At 38.7% G+C, this 19,582-nt stretch overlaps 1 protein-coding gene across 1 annotated transcript in view; it reads left to right on the top strand.

The window, feature by feature from the left end:
- The window catches only part of SLC7A11 (solute carrier family 7 member 11), a 979,966-nt gene that overhangs the window by 785,922 nt on the left and 174,462 nt on the right, over positions 1–19,582 (top strand). Inside the window, exons 13-14 of the mRNA XM_081540538.1 lie at positions 6,997–7,116; positions 17,873–17,999. Of these exons, the coding sequence (XP_081396664.1) occupies positions 6,997–7,116; positions 17,873–17,999 (247 nt within the window). The remainder of the gene's footprint in view (positions 1–6,996; positions 7,117–17,872; positions 18,000–19,582) is intronic.

The following is a 19,582-nucleotide window of genomic DNA, read 5'->3' as shown; positions in this document are numbered from 1 at the left end:
ATGCTGCATAGAGATTTTTCTTTTCATGCATTTAAAAATCACAGAGAAATTACCTTTCTTTCTCCTTCAGGGTGATGGGAAATTCCTTCTGTGACTTTCTGGAAGTGGTTGGTAGGAGTGAACTATTGTCAGCCTTTCAGTAAACAACAGAAGATGGGATCTGCTTTTTAAGAGAATAGTGGCCATTCTACTCTCCTATTTCTTATGCCAAGAGGTTGAGAGCAAAAGCATATTTGGACAAGTGAAAATATTACTAATGGGCAAGGTACAGTGTCAGTACCTAAGCCAGTTACTGGAGAACTAACGGGCAGAAAGGGAAGGGCGGTGAATGTGTGCTGAACACGCAGCAGCATTTCTGCTCTGGACTGTGTTGGGTGTGCTCTGCCTGATTCTTCTGCTTCCGGTTGCTGAAAGCCCTCTGAGACACCGGTGTATTCTTGCCTGTTCTGCAGCTGAACTTCTGCTCCATGGGCTTTCTTACTTGCTGTAAGAACTAAATTAGTCCCCTCTGTGCCAGCTGAATGGAGGGTTCTTACAAGCACAGGGATGCAGCTTGAATCCAGGTCTGAAGCGGACGCCAGGGGTTTGATTGCTTTATGTCACACGGAAAGCACAGGGAGGCAAGGTGGCTCCAGTGGCTGCGTCCCCACTTGTGTCCCTGTGACAGTGTTTCCTCCACAGGCGGAAGAAGCGGGGATTAATTCCTTTTTGCCTCATTTTTCTTCTCATTGGTTTTAAGAGATCTCCTATCTGTTTAGTGTCTTCATAGATTTTTTTGATATTCATTTTAACCGTACTTCACAGGGGAGAAGGGAAACCGATTTTGATTTGCTCCAGGTTTGATTCCTCTGCCCTTCTGAAAACTCCATTACAGTTGAATTTAGAGAACTTACAAATGGTCAAGGAAAGGTCTAAAGATGATATAATTATAGGGAAATAGAGACCTATGAGAAAATTTGTTTACAGAAATTGAGTCATTTTTCATAAAGAAATGAAAGAGGAGCAGGGGTGATGAACACGTGGTAGAGATTCCAGGCAACCAGCTAATGGTGCGTGAATAGAAACAGGAAGTAGCTAAAAGTGCATGGGGTAGAAACACAGAGCCCCAATTGTATTATTATCCCCCCAGTTGGTGAGAATTTGGAAGTGATTCCCTGGTTCTCATATGTTGAAATAATATTATATTTCTCAATCACAATTTTATAATGCTTTCTTTATCATAGTCTTTGTTTCTTCTGCTAGATAACCTTTCCATATCTTATCTCCTGAGACACTTTCATCTCTTCATAACCTGCCCCCAGTCATTATACTAGTTTTTATTCAGGTATATTACTTCCATAGTGACTTCACAAGGACCCTGAGCTCTGTGAAAACAGAAATTATTAAAAAAAAAAAAAAATTTTGTAATTGAGAGTCTAACAGTGCTTCATGTATAATTAGTGATCAGAGAGTATTTTTAAAATATTCTCTGAAAGAAGTTGCTAATCAGTTTGGTTTGAAGCAAAGACTAGCAGAAGAGCTTAATGCAGAGATCTTTCTGGAGCATTAGGAAATGGACCTCCTAGTTGGCCACACGCCTGTGCCAACCTTGAGTCTTTTCCCAGCCTTTTGCCTTTTTCCACCATTTTCTCAGCTCCTTTCAACAATTCTAACCAGCTAGAGAGACTGGAGCAGGAAATGGCAACCCACTCCAGTATTCTTGCCAGGATAGTCCCATGGACAGAGGAACCCTGAGGGCTACAGACCATGGGGTCGCAAAGAGTCGGACACGACTGAGTGACTGAGCACAGCATAAAGAAAATATTAATAGTTAGCAATCAAAATGAACTCAAACCAAAGTTTTAAAACCCCAAATAATGGAAAAGAAAATGAGGACATAGAAGTGGTCCATTCACCCACATGATTCATCGACTTTTCAATAGAATCTAGGGCACCATATGGATGTGCTGAATGGACCAATTCTCTGGGCAAGAAAACCAAAGCAGCCACTCTTTGTGCATCTATGGGAACAAAATAGTACCAAGAATATGTTCACTGTTGGAAACTGGCCCACAGGGCCAGGAAGAGTCCATTTTTTCAGTATTCAGTTATTTTTATGACCAGCCATGATTATTTCCCATAAATAGAAATCATCAATATAAATATTCAGAATGAATTCTTATCCTAGGTACATGGAGTATGTTCTTACCTTCAGCAAAAAGTGAACCAGAAACAAAATGCTGATCCCCCTAAAGTTTGTTTTTAACACTTTCAGTGTCTCTTTTTCTGTGATATTCCCATGTACTGCTTTCACTTTCTGCTTTTTGAGAGCTTGGCTGCCATGTTGAATACAGCACTCTTTCTGCATAAACAATCAATTCTTAAGTCCTATTGAGCAAAGGAATGCTTTGTTCCTTTTTAAAGGATTTTGGGGAAATATAATAGAAATCAGGGCTTCAAGGAAAACATAAAGAGAGAAACAATATTGCATTGTAATAAGGAACATATTCAGTAGGACCGAAATCTGAGTTGGTAGGTGACCACCTCCTCTATGTGGATAGGCGAGTCGTGGCATTCAGCAACAGAGGAGAGCAAGCAAGATTTTGACATATTTGTTCAAGTTTAATAGTTTATTCATTTCCCTGAAGAATTGGTTTCTTAAAGAAGCTTTTATTCTGAGTCTTACTGTATCCTGACCACGTGAGGGGATATGAGTCCTTTAGTAAATAAATAGGCTCTGTATGTGCTAAATGAGGAGAATATTGACCTCGACTCTTCCCAGCAGTGTAGTAGAGCAGGATGGTGGAGATGACTTACGAGGCAAGTCTACCACATTAATTCAAGTGACAAACTCTTCCCTTCACAAATAGCTCCCACATTCTCTGCCCACACAGCAAGTGTCTTCTTTTGAATCAGCAATAATACAACATTTGCTCACTTCCACGCATTTAAATAACCAGTTCATAAAAAACCTTTTAATCTGAGACATATTTTTAAAAAGACTGTTTTTGTGAAATTTCATATTTTGCATTGGCCTTTTAATGACTCTTTTTACTCAAAACATTAATTTTTGAAACATTTTAATTGGAAATGAAAGTATACAAATAAAAGCAAAATATGTATGTCATGGCATTACTAAAGATAGGAAATTTTGGAAATAAGTTCTGACAAAATTTCATGACACTTGCAGTGATTTTGCTGTTAATCAGCTTCAAATTCTAAGTTTTCATCTTATTTTAGTGAGAGAACTACATATCTTAAAGGTGTGTTTGTGAATAGTGTGAAAGTCGCTCTTTGCGACCCCATGAACTATACAGTCTATGGAATTCTCCAGGCTAGAATATTGGAGTGGGTAGTCTTTTCCTTCTCCAGGGATCTTCCCAACCCAGGGATCAAACCCAGGTCTCCCGCATTGCAGGCAGATTCTTTACCAGCTGAGCCACAAGGGAAGCCCAAGAATACTGGAGTGGGTAGCCTATCCCTTCTCCAGGAGATCTTCCCGGCCCAGGAATCGAACCATGGTCTCCTGCGTTGCAGGTGAATTCTTTACCAACTGAGCTATCAGGGAAGCCCATTTGAAAGGTATGTAAGGTCTTTCAAATGATGAATAGCCAATAATATATCATATTTATAGTTTGTTTTTTTGATACATGGCTATAGCCTTGGAAAACAAGGTTCTTAATGAATATTACCACTCTGTGTTTCTTATAACTTTATAGCTCTTTGAGTATTGCAAGGAATTTTGAAAGCCAAGATTTCTCACCTTTGTACTTTATGATAGAATTGTAAAAGTGAGGTGGCCAGGTGGAATTTTTATTTACCTTACCCTTAGAGGGAAAAAAGGAAATAAAAATGAATAAATGGCTTATCTCAACATTAGGAGCAAATTAGGAAATCAATAGATTTTTCCTGAACTTTCCAACTAGTTTTAAAATCATTCTACTTTTAAGAAAATATACCTAAAGCTGGTAATTTCTTTTTATTTAACAGGATTATACACCTGTGTAATATATTTAACTTCAGGATATCGAAGTCTCAAGAAAAGTAGATTAATTTTATGTATTTATTACTTATACCCTTCATTTTTAAAATAAAAAGTATTTAAAAGGGCTTATAAGATACCACTTTTTTAGGTAATAAAATTGGAAAATAGGGAAATAAATAGGAAAAGTACAATAAATCTGGGGATATTGTTTAAACATAGATTATATTCCATAATGACCAATAGGCTTTGCTATAGATTGGCTGAAAATTTGACCTCAGTCTTTCTAGCAGCTGACACAGACAACATTCAAGTATTTTATTCCCAGTAACAGTGTAAGATTTTTCCTATGGATCCTACCATTGGTTTATATGAAATATGTATATCAAGCATCTATTTCCAAAATGATATATTTAGCAAAAATATAATACAGTGAGAGAGAATTGTTAAATAAGAAAGCAAACTAAATTTTAGTCACAACATAACCTAAATTAGTCTTGGTCTCAGAGTTTTAGGTGGGATGAAATGGCTTCCTGGCTGTGCCCAGAAAAACTAAAGAGAATGTTAAAATGGACATTTCTATATTTCTGCAGTGATATTTATTAAACATTCTTCATATACCTGGAGAATATAGTGAATAATTTTTCTCTGACACATGAGCAAATTGAGTAGGCCCATGATAAATATTCAGTATAAGCTGAACACATCTAGTTATCTCTGTAAAACATATCGTGGGAATGCCAGTGATGCTGGCCGACTGGGAGAACACCTAGAGACATAGAGGGACCTTTTGCCCTTTTCCTTGTTCCATAGATCATACAAATATTTCTTCCCTACCGAGATGTTAGTTAAAATAATATTAACAGTATTTATTGAGCAACGGTTATGCACCAGGGTTTGTAGTTGCTACGGTTGATATTGGGCTTCCCAGGTGGTGTTAGTTTTAAAGAATCCACCTGCCAATGCAAGAGACACAAGAGACGCAGATTCGATCCCTGGGTTGGGAAGATCAGCTGGAATAGGAAATGCCACTCCACTCCAGTATTCTTGCCTGGAAAATGCCGTGGGCAGAGGAGCTAGGTGGGCTGCAGTCCATGGGGCCTCAAAGAGTCGGACGTGACTGAGAGACTATGTGCACACACAGAGTTGATATTAAGAAGAAATCCATAATTTCACAGTATATATAATATAGTAAAGGGACAAATAAACTGAAGACTGTAATATACAATCTACCTAAGAAATTCCATGAAGAAGTACCAACCATGTCTGATGAAGTGAAAAAGAAGGACGATGGCCTCTTTTGAAGGGATAGGAACAGGTTTCCTGGAAAATATGGTATTTGAGATGGGTTTTGATGAATGGGTATGATTGGGACTAGTGGAAGAAGACATTCCTTGCAGAAAGAATGCCGTGAATGGAAGCCCTGAGGTGGCACTTAGTTCCACTCACATCCTTCACACTCTGTCCCCAACCACCCAGAGAAGCAGCAATTATAGGAAGTCATTAGATCTCTCATTTCTACAGCTTTTGACTGCATCTCAACCCCTCCACTTTCAAATATTTCCTGTCTCCTCTCTCTGTCATCCTGGTTTCATCCCCGAAGCCTTATTTCTGCAGACTCATTTAAACTGACAACTTGTTTGGTCTACATGACTTTCCTCCATAGCAACTCTGAGGGTTGATCTGGCTCAGATGATTTTCTTAGTTGCATGCCAGTTACCCATGGATAAGATTACAAGGAATACTTCTTCTTTCCTAGGCCCCTTCCTCCCTTCCCTCTGAATCAGGCATCTAACGTACCCTAATCTAGACTCCAAGGCCCCAATTCTCTGCTTATTTAGGGGGCAGGATCAGATCAGGAGAAAATGCCAGTCACAGGAACTGCGAGTAATCTGGTTTACTAGGAATAGGAGATGCACTCAAGTGATTGGTACAACACAGGGGGAGAGAGAGATAATCTAGGCTTATATTGTGGGAGTCTCTGAATGACATGCTGAGAACATTATATTTGATTTGATAAGAAAGGGGAATTCAGTGGAGGATTTAGGGCAGGTTTTCTTTTTGCATTTGTTTCTCTCTTTCTGGTGTGTGTGTGTGTGAGAGAGAGAGAGAGAGATGTTCTCATAGGAAAAGGGACGGCATCTATTAGATTTTCTCTATGGTGCCATTCACAACTATGTGCACCAAAGTGTGTGTGTGTGAGAGTGATACGTTCTCATAGGAAAAGGAATGGTATCTATTAGATTTTCTCTATGATGCCATTCACAACTGTGTACACCCAAGAAAGGCTTTGTAGAGATGAGAGTAGTGATGAAATTTGGAAAAGTTTGTCAGACCATAATGCTTTTCAGAATATCATCTTCATAAAAGGGTCAAGCATCCTTGAGAAGGAATTGTATTGCTTAGAAAAGAGTAAGTGGACAATGCCAGTAAAAATGGAAATATGTATTTAGCCTGTAGAAGTCTTTAGTTTTAACTGGCAGAGACCGGATGGAAACTGAAACAAATCTCAGAGTTTCATGCTCTGCTGACAGCAGAGATGTGGTTCACTTAGCTTCTAGCCGAGTGTTTAAGTGATATTGAAACACTTCCAGTTTACAGTACATTTGGCAGCTCTCTGTTGAATAATCTTTTTTATGTGTATTCTGTTTGGAAGTGAATGTATACCAGTTATTTTAAGTAGTATTTTTTAATCTGTTGCTGTGTTAATTATAGCAAAGACAGCAGCAACACAATCATAGACTGATGTGAATGTTTTATTCAGTGAACCAAAGAAATATCCACCAGGGCTGTATAGAAATTGCAGTGGACTGAAAATAATCAAATATGAATGGGTTTAGGTAGCCAATGGCACTGACAGCTTATGAAGCTGAACACTAGGGTTTTTTTTTCCTGCTGCAGTTTATGTGAGAGTCACTGAAGAAAGAACCCCTCGGTGTGATTATATTTTCTTGTGGAATGTAACAAATTTCGCAGTGGAATAATTTTGACAAGAGTTCTTAGTTTCCTTCCATATGTTTTATTTCATTTTCTAGAAACGGAGTCCTTGCCCTGGCACATTTGAATGCTGTTGAGCACCATAGGAAAGCTGTTTATTTTGGTGCAATTATCAGTGGCAAAAAGAGAGAAAAAAAAGATAAAAACAAAAAGGGAAGGTGAGTCTGGCTGAATTGCTCTTGAACAGTTGTATGCTAGCACAGAGGCCTCAAATCTGAACAAAGCAATGGGACATCACGGCTTCTCATTGCAGTCTGAACCAGAGAAAATTATGGGTGAATGTGTGTGTGGAATTCCATGCCTTCCACCCACTGCTGAACAACTGGACAATAACCTTTGTTCTCATTGTGTTTTCTTTCAACACAGTGTTACTGTGTTTCATTCAACCACAGAAACACTTGAGACGCAATAGAATGAGAATAAGTGGCTGATACTAGAAAGTTAGATTTTCTTTTCTTTCTATAAAAAAATACCATAAAATTTGTATTTAGGATATGCAAGGAGGGAAATAAAGAACAGAGGTAGTACAACTTGATGTTGGATTCTTTGAAGGGCAAGTCTCTTATTTCCTTGAATTTTTCTATTTATTGACTTCAAAGCTATCATATCTAAATAGATTCCTGGGACTAGGAATCTTGGCACAAAATCTTCAGTGTGTTCCAGAAGGCTTTACTCTGGCACATTACCCAGTAGAAAAATGTGGAAATGATATAAACAAATAATTCATTAAAAAGATGATATACTTAACTCTTAAAACTATGAAACGGTACTCAATCTTAATCATAAAAGAAGAAATAAAAATTAGTATTTCCCTGAAATAACATCTCATACCTATTAAGATTGTCTGAGATACATAAGTTTGTTAATACTGTGTTATCAAGAATGGGGGGCAGGTAAGCACTTCACATATTGCTTGAGAATGTATGCATTCCTACAACACAAATATGCAGGGCTATTGAAAATGTTTATCAAAATTTCACACTCTTTTATAGAAGAATTCCAGTTTATTCTGTAGATACAATAGTGGTATGTGTAAAAGTATGTTGTTAGACTATTAATCGTTTCATTGCTTAAAATAGCAAGTCCCAAATGCCTTAAATTTCCATCAATAAGAGAGAAGTAAAAGACACTATTTATAGCTCTGCAGTAAAATACTACCCCTGGAGAAGGAAATGGCAACCCACTCCAGTATTCTTGCCTAGAAAATCCCGTGGACAGAGGAGCCTGGCAGACGACAGTCCAAGGGGTTGCAAAGAGTCAGACACAACTTAGTGACTGAGCAATAAAATACTCCACATAAAGAGAATATGAGAGAATGATGCCATATTCCATGTGTTAGTAGGAAAATACCCTCTCCCCAAAACACCCCATTAGGTGGAAAAAAACAGCATGGGAAACATACTGTGTTGTATGCCACCACTTGTATAAAACCCGACAAAAATTATACTTGTCTTTGGTTATTTATATATCTGTGGAACAGAAAAAAAATCAACCAATGGGAAAAAAATGGATGACAGAAACAGTGGTATAAAGGAGACTTCGTTGTTGCTGTTGTTCAATTGCTAAGTTGTGTCTAACTCTTTGCTACCCCATGAACTGCAGCACATCAGGCTTCCCTGTCCTTCACCATCTCCCTGAACAGTATGAAAAGGCAAATGAGACTATGGTGCATGCCTATTTATGTTTTTGGCTTTTGAACCCTGTGAATGCATTATCTGTTTGAAAAACTAAAAGTATTTTTTTAAAAAGAGGCAAGAGAAAGTCATTCCAGCCTGGATGGTCAGAAAAGACTTTAGAAAGGAAGTGGTGTTTGAGGTGAATCTTGGAAGATGAGAAGTTCAAGCAGAGAGAAAGCAAGAAAAGAATATCATGAGCAAATGCTCAGAAGTAGGAAAATCTGTGGAGGGTCAGCAAAGCCATACAATGGCACTGAGAAGGAAGCTTCAAAGAGCCAAGAAGAGAGCAGTGATATATAAAACAAAGAAAATGGAAGGTTCAGGAAGGAGGGTTTGGTCATTAGCATCAGGAGCCACAGAGAGGTCATTGGGGCTGCTGCACCCCTGCAGTTTGTCTGTGGTTGATTCCACTTTCAGCCTGACTTTTAGTCACTGGACTCTGAGGTGAAGGGTGTTGGTTTTCTTTCTAGTTTCCTGAACCAGTCATCTGCAGATTGTTTTCTATAAATGCATCTCTTTGTTAGAGATATGTGTAATAAAAAAGTAACAGGAGGCATAACAGACGACTTCAAAAGTTGTAAAATCTATTTTCTGAGAGAAATTGCACATGCTAAGCAACTTGTGGAGATTACAAAGCAGTCTGATTTTTCCCAGCACTCAGTTTATTAGTATACTTCATAGTACTTGTTGATTGGTCATCAAATGAAGTGACGTGTGTATTATTATAGTGTGCAATATATTTAATATAATGGATGGTGATGAAGATGATGGCATAATCATGATGACGATGATAAGGATAATCTTGAATTGGAAGTTTCCCCCTAGCTTTGGCTTTTCTCTCTGACACCAGTTTCTCCCTGTTTCCTTTAGGTTTTGGGTAAGTGATGTGACAGGAATAAAATTGCCTGGGGTCCCTAAAGGGGTTCATGGATTTATGCTAGAAAAAAGAGTAGGACATATCAGGATAATAGTCACATAGGACTGGGTGATGCAGGCAGAAGAAAAAAGAGCATGAACAAAACTGTTGTCTCCTGAAAGAGACTGATATGTTCTAGTGTCAGGAGTGGGAAGAGTTGCTGCACCTAAGACCTGGTCATCACCTTGGTGGGTGACATTGGCCTGATCTTTTCACCTCTCTCAACTTCAGTTTTTAAAATTGAAGTATAGTTGATTTACAGTGTTGTGCAACTTTCTGGTATACAGAAAATGATTCAGTTATACACATACACACACACACACACACACACATATATTTTCATATTCTTTTCCCTTATAGGCCATTACAAAGTATTGAGCATAGTTCCTTGTGCTATACAATAGGTCTTTGTTGGTTATCTATTTTCTATATGAAAGTGAATGTTGCTCAGTCGTGTCCAACCCTTTGTGACCCTGTGGACTGTAGCCCACCAGGTTTCTCTGTCCTTGGAATTCTCCAGGCAAGAATACTGGAGTGGGTTGCCTTCCCCTTCTCCAGGGGATCTTCCTGACCCAGGGATCAAACTGGGATCTCCTTCATTGCAGGCCTATTCTTTACAGCTGAGCTACCAGGGAAGCCTGTATATGTGTGTGTGTGTGTGTGTGTGTGTGTGTGTGTGTGTGTATAATTTATTCCCTTGTAAAATGAAAGTGGATAATATCTATGGTTTTTAATTTTTCCCTTAACAGTACCATTTTATTTTCCCAAGAGAAACTGCTGAAAAGACCAGTGATGGAAGCAGGCAGGGGGATCACGCTTCTGTCACCTTTGAGTAGCCTTTGAATGAAGCATTGTAATCCATTTGTAAAGGATGGAATCAAATCATCTTCTGGTGCCTTCAAGATCTAGCCTTTAAATTATCCATGACTTTAATATTCCAAGAGTACTAAAAATATGAATGGCATAAGAATGGGGTAATTCTAAGACCCCATTTTAAACATTCTCCAAGTTTACCTTCATTTTAGTAGTTTTGCAATTTTTCATTGTAATAAAGCCATTTACCTGAGTGTCCTGATGGTTTAGGATACCCCAGTGAGATATCTATCTACCAACTTGAGAATCTTGTAACTAAAAGTGTGTGTGTGCACATGTGCGTGTGTGTGCGCGTGTGCACACACTTAGTTGCTCAGTCATGTCCGACCCTTTGCGACCCCATGGACTGTAGCCCACCATGCTTCTCTGTCCATGGAATTCTCCAGGCAAGGATACTGGAGTGGGTAGCCATTATCTTCTCCAACTAAAAGGTATATGGGCTGAAATTATGTATTATATAGATTCCAAAGGCAAAGATTTTTAGTGATTTAAAACAGTATCACCTTAATATCAAATTATATTTATTGGAATTATATCATTCTCCTACTATTCTCATATATCTATAGGATGAACAATTATTTTAGAACAGAGGAGTAATGTATCAGAAGTTAATTCTCCTTACAGCGTCGCTAGCTCTTAATCTACAGTTGATAATGGCACATGCATGTTGAAAGATCATGAAATCCAAAGTTTAGTGTTGTCATAATTTGGGCTAAACTTTTAGGCTATGCTTGATGAATCCCAAGTTAATTTATTGTAGAGAAATATACCACTCAAACAGCTAATGGATCCCTATTTCTAAACCTTATATGATATTTAATTCAAAGTTGGTAAGCTAGCTTCTTGCTTACTAGAAAGATAGATTGATGTCACCTAACTGGAATCAATCCATGGTCTTAGGACATTTGCCAGAATGGATTATTTAAGATAAGAACTCATGGTGCTCAGTGCCCAGTTTATTCAGTAAAATTGACTGAAAAGAATTAATTGCTGGTGGCTGAGGCTTGTGGTGGCTTTCTGAGGGAGATACATATATATACATACATACATACATATATATATATATATATATATATATATATATATACATATACACACATCTGTATACACACACATATATATACACACACATATACACACACACATACACACACACACATACACACACACACACACACATATATATATATATCTCAGCAGCACGTTTTATCTTGGGCTGAGGAGTCAAAGAAGTGCCCTGTGTGTGTGCTTAGGACAGACTCCTGTTGCTAAAATATTGTCATGTTGCATAGTCCTTGTTGTTCTTAGAAAATACTGTGCGTTATTGGCATGTGATCCAGAAAACAGTGAGGCTGGATAAGAAGGAAGGGAAAGGAAGAATGATATCAATAGCCTCCACAGGGGATTTATTTAAAGCCTGCCATCTTGTCAACATTGTTTCAATATGACAGCTGAGGCTTTGCCAAGTATTGAACATCTGACCCCATTTGGCTCCTCACTTGAAGCTGTGCCTTAGTCTAAATGGAAGGGCTGACTCTCTGAGAAGCCATAGCCTGAATCTGAGTTTGGTTCATCACAAAGTTCATGATGATTATCTGAAGTTTGTTTGAACCTCAGGGGAGAATAAAATTGAACTGAAAGTCTCACCAGAGTAAATTTTGCCAGTGAGTTTTTTGGCTTTCAACTTTTGCTTAGAAATGACATGAAAGCAGCTGCTGTTTTCTGGCCGTTTGAGACTGGGTGGTGGATTCCAAATATATCATATGCCACTCTGGTGTTAATCCATCAGGGAAAGAAATTTATTTAATTGTTGTTGAAATGATAAATAGGACATGGAATTTAGTCTCAGGTTTAAACATGATTTTAAATCTTGTTACTCTAGCTGACAGATATTGTCATTTACAACAGTTTATTTCAGCCTCTAGAGATTGAGAGTTTTCCTACAAAAATTTCCACAACTAGGATTAGTCAGAACTCTCAGAAATAGTAAGAATGCAAACTGGAGTTAGACCTCGATTTAAATTTTGCCCGTACTAACTTCTTAGGGATGAAACCAAAAGCAAGTTATTAGCCTCTCTCAGCTCCTACCTACTCTTCTTTGAAATACGGCTGGCAGTGCCTTCTTTACGGGTGAAACATAGTGTCCAGATCACAGTAAGTTCTCTAGAAATATTAACTACTTTTATATTAATAGCTGCTGCTGCTGCTGCTAAGTCGCTTCAGTCGTGTCCGACTCTGTGCGACCCCATAGACGGCAGCCCGCCAGGCTCCCCTGTCCCTGGGAGTCTCCAGGCAAGAACGCTGCAGTGGGTTGCCATTTCCTTCTCCAATGCATGAAAGTGGAAAGTGAAAGTGAAGTCGCTCAGTCGTATCCGACTCTCGGCGATCCTGTGGACTGCAGCCTGCCAGGCTCCTCCATCCATGGGATTCTCCAGGCAAGAGTACTGGAGTGGGTGCCGTTGCCTTCTCCGTATACTAATAGGACACACAGTAGACACGTCATCTGTGCAGTTAACCTACAAACATTTTTAGTCACATTTCCCACCATCCTTTTGAAAGCAAAGGTGTTTTATTGAAAACGATAATGAAGGCAATGCGGTGATGACTTTGGGGGAATTATTATATTATATATTGCCATTATCTTTATATAAACATTATAAATATTTGTAAGACAGGAATTACGTCCTTTTATTTCGGAGAAGGCAATGGCACCCCACTCCAGTACTCTTGCCTGGAAAATCCCATGGATGGAGGAGCCTGGTAGGCTACAATCCATGGGATCACTAAGAGTCAGACACGACTGAGCGACTTCACTTTCACTTTTCCCTTTCATGCACTGGAGAAGGAAATGGCAACCCACTCCAGTATTCTTGCCTGGAGAATCCCAGGGACGGCGGAGCCTGGTGGGCTGCTGTCTATGGGGTCGCACAGAGTTGGACACAACTGAAGCGACTTAGCAGCAGCATTTCACTATGTATTATTGGCATTTGCTTGTTTTTTTTTTCCTTTAAAAAACCCTCCATGCTGCTATACTCCATCAGCCAATATTTCAACAATTTTTAAAGAGCATCAATTCTATTCAGAATGATAAGAAATGAGAGGTTTTGTTAAGATTGGAGATTATAATTTAAGGAGTTTTGCTCCTAAAATGCTTGCCTTCCTAAATGGAGGGACATGATCATTCTTTAAATTGTAAACAACAATGTCAGGAGTGAGTGATAATCCTTAGCTGGCTGCAGAATTTGCACTAATATTGAGCTGGTATAAAGTGGCAATTGAGGACCAAAATGTATTAACTGGTTTGTGACATCTCACCTGTGCTGTGTAGGCAACTTTTCTTCCTAGATGTTTATCTGGTGATACAGAGTACCTCATGTAACCAAATCAATGGTGAAATCAGAGTGGATTAGTTGGTTCATGACCATTCACACAGTCTGTTTAGCACATGATGATGCAAAAATTTAAGCCCATGAATCTGTATTGAAATTAATAGTTCTCAGTACAAGTTTAAAATTTCTCAAAGCTCTTCAGTTTAATTGTATGGCTCTGTCAATGACATGAGGAGGCAGCAAATATTCTAAGTAAATAACATTTTGCTATTTTGGGGAGAGGCCACAGAATTTGAGCTGCTACATAGAATGTGCAAGGCTTCCCTGGTGGCTCAGTGGTAAAGAATTCACAAGCAATGTAGGAGATGCAAGGCACGAGTTTGGTCCCTGGGTTAGGAAGATCCTCAGGCAGAGGAAATGGTGACCCACTCCAATATTCCTGCCTGGGAAATCCTGTGCACAGAGGAGCCTCCGTGGGATCACAAGAGGCAGACATGACTGAGTGACTAAAGAACAAAGAACATAGGATATGCAAAGCTATAGTGCCTGATTTCTTGCATAGCTGGTATTGTGTACAAAATTAATTCCAAGACTGACATTTTCGAAATACTTAGAACAAAGGTATCATTGAAATGATAGCTTCTCATGGAGGTTACTTTGAATAAAAACACTCATTTGAATGATAGGTAGTTTTAACACTTAAGTAATGCTGTCTCCTTGTAGTCGCATATCATGTTGTTTTGTTTAAGAACTTCTAGTCTCTTTCCAGGATACTAGCCCTGTGCTGCCCATTTTCCCTGCGTTCATTAGGCAACTGAAAATTTCAAAATAATAATTAAAACCTTTTAAGTGCTACACCAAAAAAACCCACCTGTTACTAGTAGCCAGTGATTATGTTGTCCTAGTCACCCTTAAACATCAGTCAGCTTTCACTGAAAAAGAACACAATGGATGCCTTTACTGTTTCTAGGCCTCAAAAAATAGGCACTTAATTTCTTTCAAAGAAAAAATGAGCATTTTCCCCCTAATATTGACTAGTTGAGTCTATGAGTAATCAAAGCAGCCAATTCAGGAACAAAAGACAGTTGATTATGATTCAGTCCATTTACTAATTGCAGAAACTTATTTTCTAAACTGTATCTGAGGGAATAATATTAGAGCTGATCATCATGAGTAGGTCTGTAATAAGGATGGTGCTACAGTATTTCACACATGTGTTAATAAAACTCAAAAGAAGGCTGATATCTTTCCGGTTCTGTGTATGTTGCCATAGATTCAACACCAGTCTCTCATATTACATTCTCTTTTTTTAAATTGTGTGTTCTTCATAATTATGAAAAACAGAGTTACCCTTTCTTGCTGAAATTTTTCACATGGTAGGCTATTCTCTGGGTTCAATGCATCCTATTCCCTTTTTTAAAGAAATATCACAGAATACTTGAATCTATTCATTCCTCTAACCTCTATGAATGTTTCTATCTCCCTGATGTTTTGGGGATTATAAACTTACCAGAGAGGTTTGTCAAATGTGTAGTCATTCCAGCGGCTCCTGGACTATCTAAATTTCCCCTTAAAGAGATAACTAGATTCAGTAGGAAAATCATTTCATTGCTCTTAACCATCACGCAAAGGCCAATGATGTTCCTGCTCTTTAAACAATACAATTACCTTGCTGGTAACTATTTCTTTTAATCCCATCGTGAGATGTTTAAAAAATAATTGTTCTACTTGGTCTTTTTGTAACTGTATTTTCTGATCACTTCTTCATCAGTGCTGTTTTCTTTTTAACTGGAATGTAGTTGACTTACAGTGTTGTATTGCTTTCTGTTGTACAGCAAAGTGAATCGGTTGTGTGTGTATTTATATATGTTTATGTATATATATGTGTGTGTGTTCTTTTCCTCTATGGCTTATTACAGGATTTTTTGTTTTTATTGTAATGCAGATGATTTACAATGTTGTTAGTTTTAGGTATACAGCAAAGTGAATCAGTTATACATATACGTATATCTACTCTGTGGGTTTTTTTGTTGTTGTTGTTATTTCATATAGGATAATATGGAATATTGAGTAGTTTTTGTGCTGTACAGAAGGTTCTTGTTATCTACTTTATATTACAGGGTAGTGAATATAGTTTCCTGTGCTATACAGTTGGACCTTTTTTATATGTTTTATACGGAGTAGTTTGTATCTGCTACCAGTGCTGTTTTGAATACTGCTTCAATCTGCTAAGAATGGCAGGGTACTTGGGAAGTTAGAAAACAATGAAGGTAACAGATTTAATGATAAAAATAAAACACAATGGACATTTTATTCTTTCTGATCTTTATTAATGTATGTGGTCCCATCTCAAAGGGGCTTTATTTTCTTTTTCAGTAAATGATGGAGTTGACAAAGAATGCTATAATTCAAATTCCACTAAAGTTAATCTTAATAATTTAATCAGTTGTGTTTTCAGCAGTAGGTTTTAGGTTTCAAATCTCTGCCATGCTTTTAAATTTGCTCTCATGGTTCCACGAGCGTACACAACACAGATCTTGTCTTCTGTGAGCTGCTGCTGCTAAGTCGCTTCAGTCGTGTCCGACTCTGTGCGACCCCATAGACGGCAGCCCACCAGGCTCCCTCGTCCCTGGGATTCTCCAGGCAAGAACACTGGAGTGGGGTGCCATCACCTTCTCCATCTGTGAGCTGCTATGAACTAAAATGAAATGGTCACAGAGAGTGAAAAACCACTGGCCTGCATTTTTGTAATGCTGTTTCTCCTAAACACATCCTGTTAATGGTACGGAGTGCTTCAGACCTCTTTTTCATTCTTCGTGTTCCAGTAATTCTTTCTTCCAGTTCTCTATTATTAACGTGTCCTGAGGAGGGGCGCTTTCAGGTGGTATACTGTAGTGTTCTGTTTCACCAGCAGTCTGGGTGTTCCTGTCTCCCTTGATCCTCCCTCCTTGCAGGAGTTCGATTTCTCATCTGATCTCACACGAGGATGAAAAGATGGTTGCCTCCCTGGGCTTTTCAGAGTCTTTTAATGACTCTTACATTGTTCAAAGGCTTCTCTCTCCAACCTGGAGTCTTTAGAAATCATGATTTCATTTTTTTTTTCTTTTTTGGGTTTTGAACTAATAGGTGTTGCTTGGAAAGTTAAATTTCCTAGTCTAAAACTGTAAAAGTGACAAGCCTCGTATCAGTTTTATAGTTACTATTTCTTAGAAGATGGATCATTATAGAACATGGGAAAATATTTAGAAAGAAAACCTAGACAAATTTTGTCCCAGATATTAAGCCAAAGAAATAAAGGAAGCATGACAAGTTGAGGTGAAAGAATGTTTTCCAGTTTAGAAAAAGTGATTCATATTCTAGGTCTGTGGAAATCTCTTTTAACATAGTGCAGAGGCCAGAAAATATACATGCATTTCTCTACCACAGGAATGCTATATGATTGGAAAGGCAGAGTAATTTGAGGGAGAAATAAATCACTTCAGTTATATTTGTGTTTTGTTCTCATGAACCATTTCCCTTTGTGCCGCCAAAGGGCTACTTACTAACCTAGTCTCTGAAATTTTGAGGTGCCCTAGAACCCTGTTTTCTGTAAACAACTAAGACTCTCTGGTATACTGTGCCTGAAGTGAAATTTTGACAACGGAATGTCCAATCTTAAGATCTTGGGAGGGGATGATGATAAACAGCATTAATGATTGTTTGATTTCCTGCAGCTATTTTCACAAAAGGTAGCTCTCAACACTAAGCTGCACGAGGTGCGTTGTAACTGAGCTCCACTTGTAATCAATGCGGGCCCTTAATTTATTGAAACTAATTTTGAAATCCTGGTATCATACATAGTGTCTACTGTAGAAATAATTGATAAACATTAATTGCAGGAAAGAGAGGAGCCATTTGCTTCAAAGAGCCCATCAGCAAGCTGTCCTTCCTGTTTTATCAGTAAGCAATGCTGAGAGCAAATAACAGATGGAACTGTCCCTTGGTGGCGGCACAGAGCACTCATGAAATATAGCACAATCTTCCTCTAGTGTGTTATGTTTTTAACAGTGGAAGATCAGAAGCAGGCGAGGTGTGGGCTAGGATGAATGACTGCCTCTGATGAAACATCCTTTTCTTCTAGGAAGATTCCTGTAGCAGATTGGGCTTTGGCAGTCCATCTCCGTGGCTTGATAGAGTGTCGTTACAGAATGCATCTGGAAGATTCTGTGGAACGGGGACAAGCCTCAGAAGACCAAGGTGAATCTAAGGTCTGATCTGTTGTCTCCTGCGCTCTCAGTGGGTGGTTAAATTCTCGTTCCTTTAAGTAGCCATCAAAGACACCGCAAAACCAAAGAGAAAGCTGCCCCAGACACTGAAATTTGGGGCTTATTTGCCATCTGTCACAATCATTTCATCCTCTGCAATATTTTATTTCTACGTAACCTGACTACAGGAAGATATTTGTGCCTTTTATGTGTGTGGGTGTGCGGCTAACATCTTCTCCTGCGTCTGTTGTTTGTATAATCATGCTGAAGGCTGTTACTGTGGCTGGGGAAGCTGGATTTAGTATATACATTTTTTCCCTAATGGAAGATTCCGTCAGCCCAACTTCAGTGACTATTTGGTAACAGCTTTGTAGCCAGTCAGGTAGGAAGTGGTCCTCAATTCTATGAGCAGATAATTTATTCAAGCCTAGTTTATCATTCCTTTTCATAGTAGCTTTTCTAAATGCTTTCCAGTGACCCTCTCCCCACTTCTGATGCTGCCTCATCCCTTCAGCCCTGATCACTGCTCCTACCTCCTGTTTAAGTAAACAGGTCAGCGCTCGCTGAGAGAACTCATTTAGTAAGCAATTGCAACTTGCTCCTCTGACTCACAGTGTCCTTGAATTTATTTTTCATGTCCCCCAGTTTTAGTGAGAGCATTATCCTCGTCCTTTAGGAAGTTAATCCAAACACATGTGTTATTAATTTTGCCCGATTTTACTCATTCTTATTCCCTTAATTACTAAAATGTTCAGCCTTTTCCTCTTAAAGGCATCCCTTGGGTTGACTTGCATTTAGCTCTTACAGAGGAAAAGAAAACATTTCTTCCAAAACTGCCTTGCCTTTCGAGCTACTGTCACTTTTATTCTTACAGAGGTTCTTGAAAGATTAGCCTCAGCTTCTGTTGTCTTTCCTCTTCATTTACTTTGCTCTGTATTGTAATCTCATTTTCTGCTCTCTGTTCTTTGAAACTATCCTATAAAAGTGCACAATTACTATGTATTGAATACAGTTGTCATGGTTTTGGACCATTCACACGCCTGAGCAATCTTTCTCTCAGGGGTGAATTCTTGAATTTCCACATTTTGGTAAAAGGCAGGATTCATGTTTAAGGTTGAAGAGATACAGCTAGGGACAGGCGTGCAGTCTTGGCTTGGCAGCTGGATGGTTCTGCCTGGGGATGGAGGAGGAATTATAAACAGAGGCAGCAGCAACAGAACCTGGAGCAGAGGTGATGGTGCTGGCCATCAAGTCTGTCCTATCCCAAACCAGGCTTTTTCTCTGCAGTGTTTTCTGGTTGACTCATCTCTCTTGGGTCCTTTCTACTTTCTGAGCCTGGTTTTTCAAGTTTCACATCATTCTCTGAGCTAACTAATATCTTTTCTGTAAATGTCTTTTGTTCCTTCATTGAAGCATATTTGGTTTATGTCCCTTTGACTTAAAAGAACTCACTGATACAGATAATGGTACCTGGGAATGGGTTTAATGAAATGGAGCCTTTGGAGGAGTGGAGTGAAGAGTGAGGATGTGGGGCTTATTAGCAAACGGGGCCTGAAAATGATGAATCCCATTTGTCTTTGGGGACA

This window comes from Giraffa tippelskirchi, chromosome 11 (genome assembly GCF_054371585.1).
Source record: "Giraffa tippelskirchi isolate mGirTip1 chromosome 11, T2T-mGirTip1v1.2.pri, whole genome shotgun sequence".
NCBI classification, from domain to species: domain Eukaryota; kingdom Metazoa; phylum Chordata; class Mammalia; order Artiodactyla; family Giraffidae; genus Giraffa; species Giraffa tippelskirchi.
The sequence above is the reverse complement of the archived record's forward strand: the minus strand, read 5'-3'. Positions and strand labels throughout refer to the sequence as shown.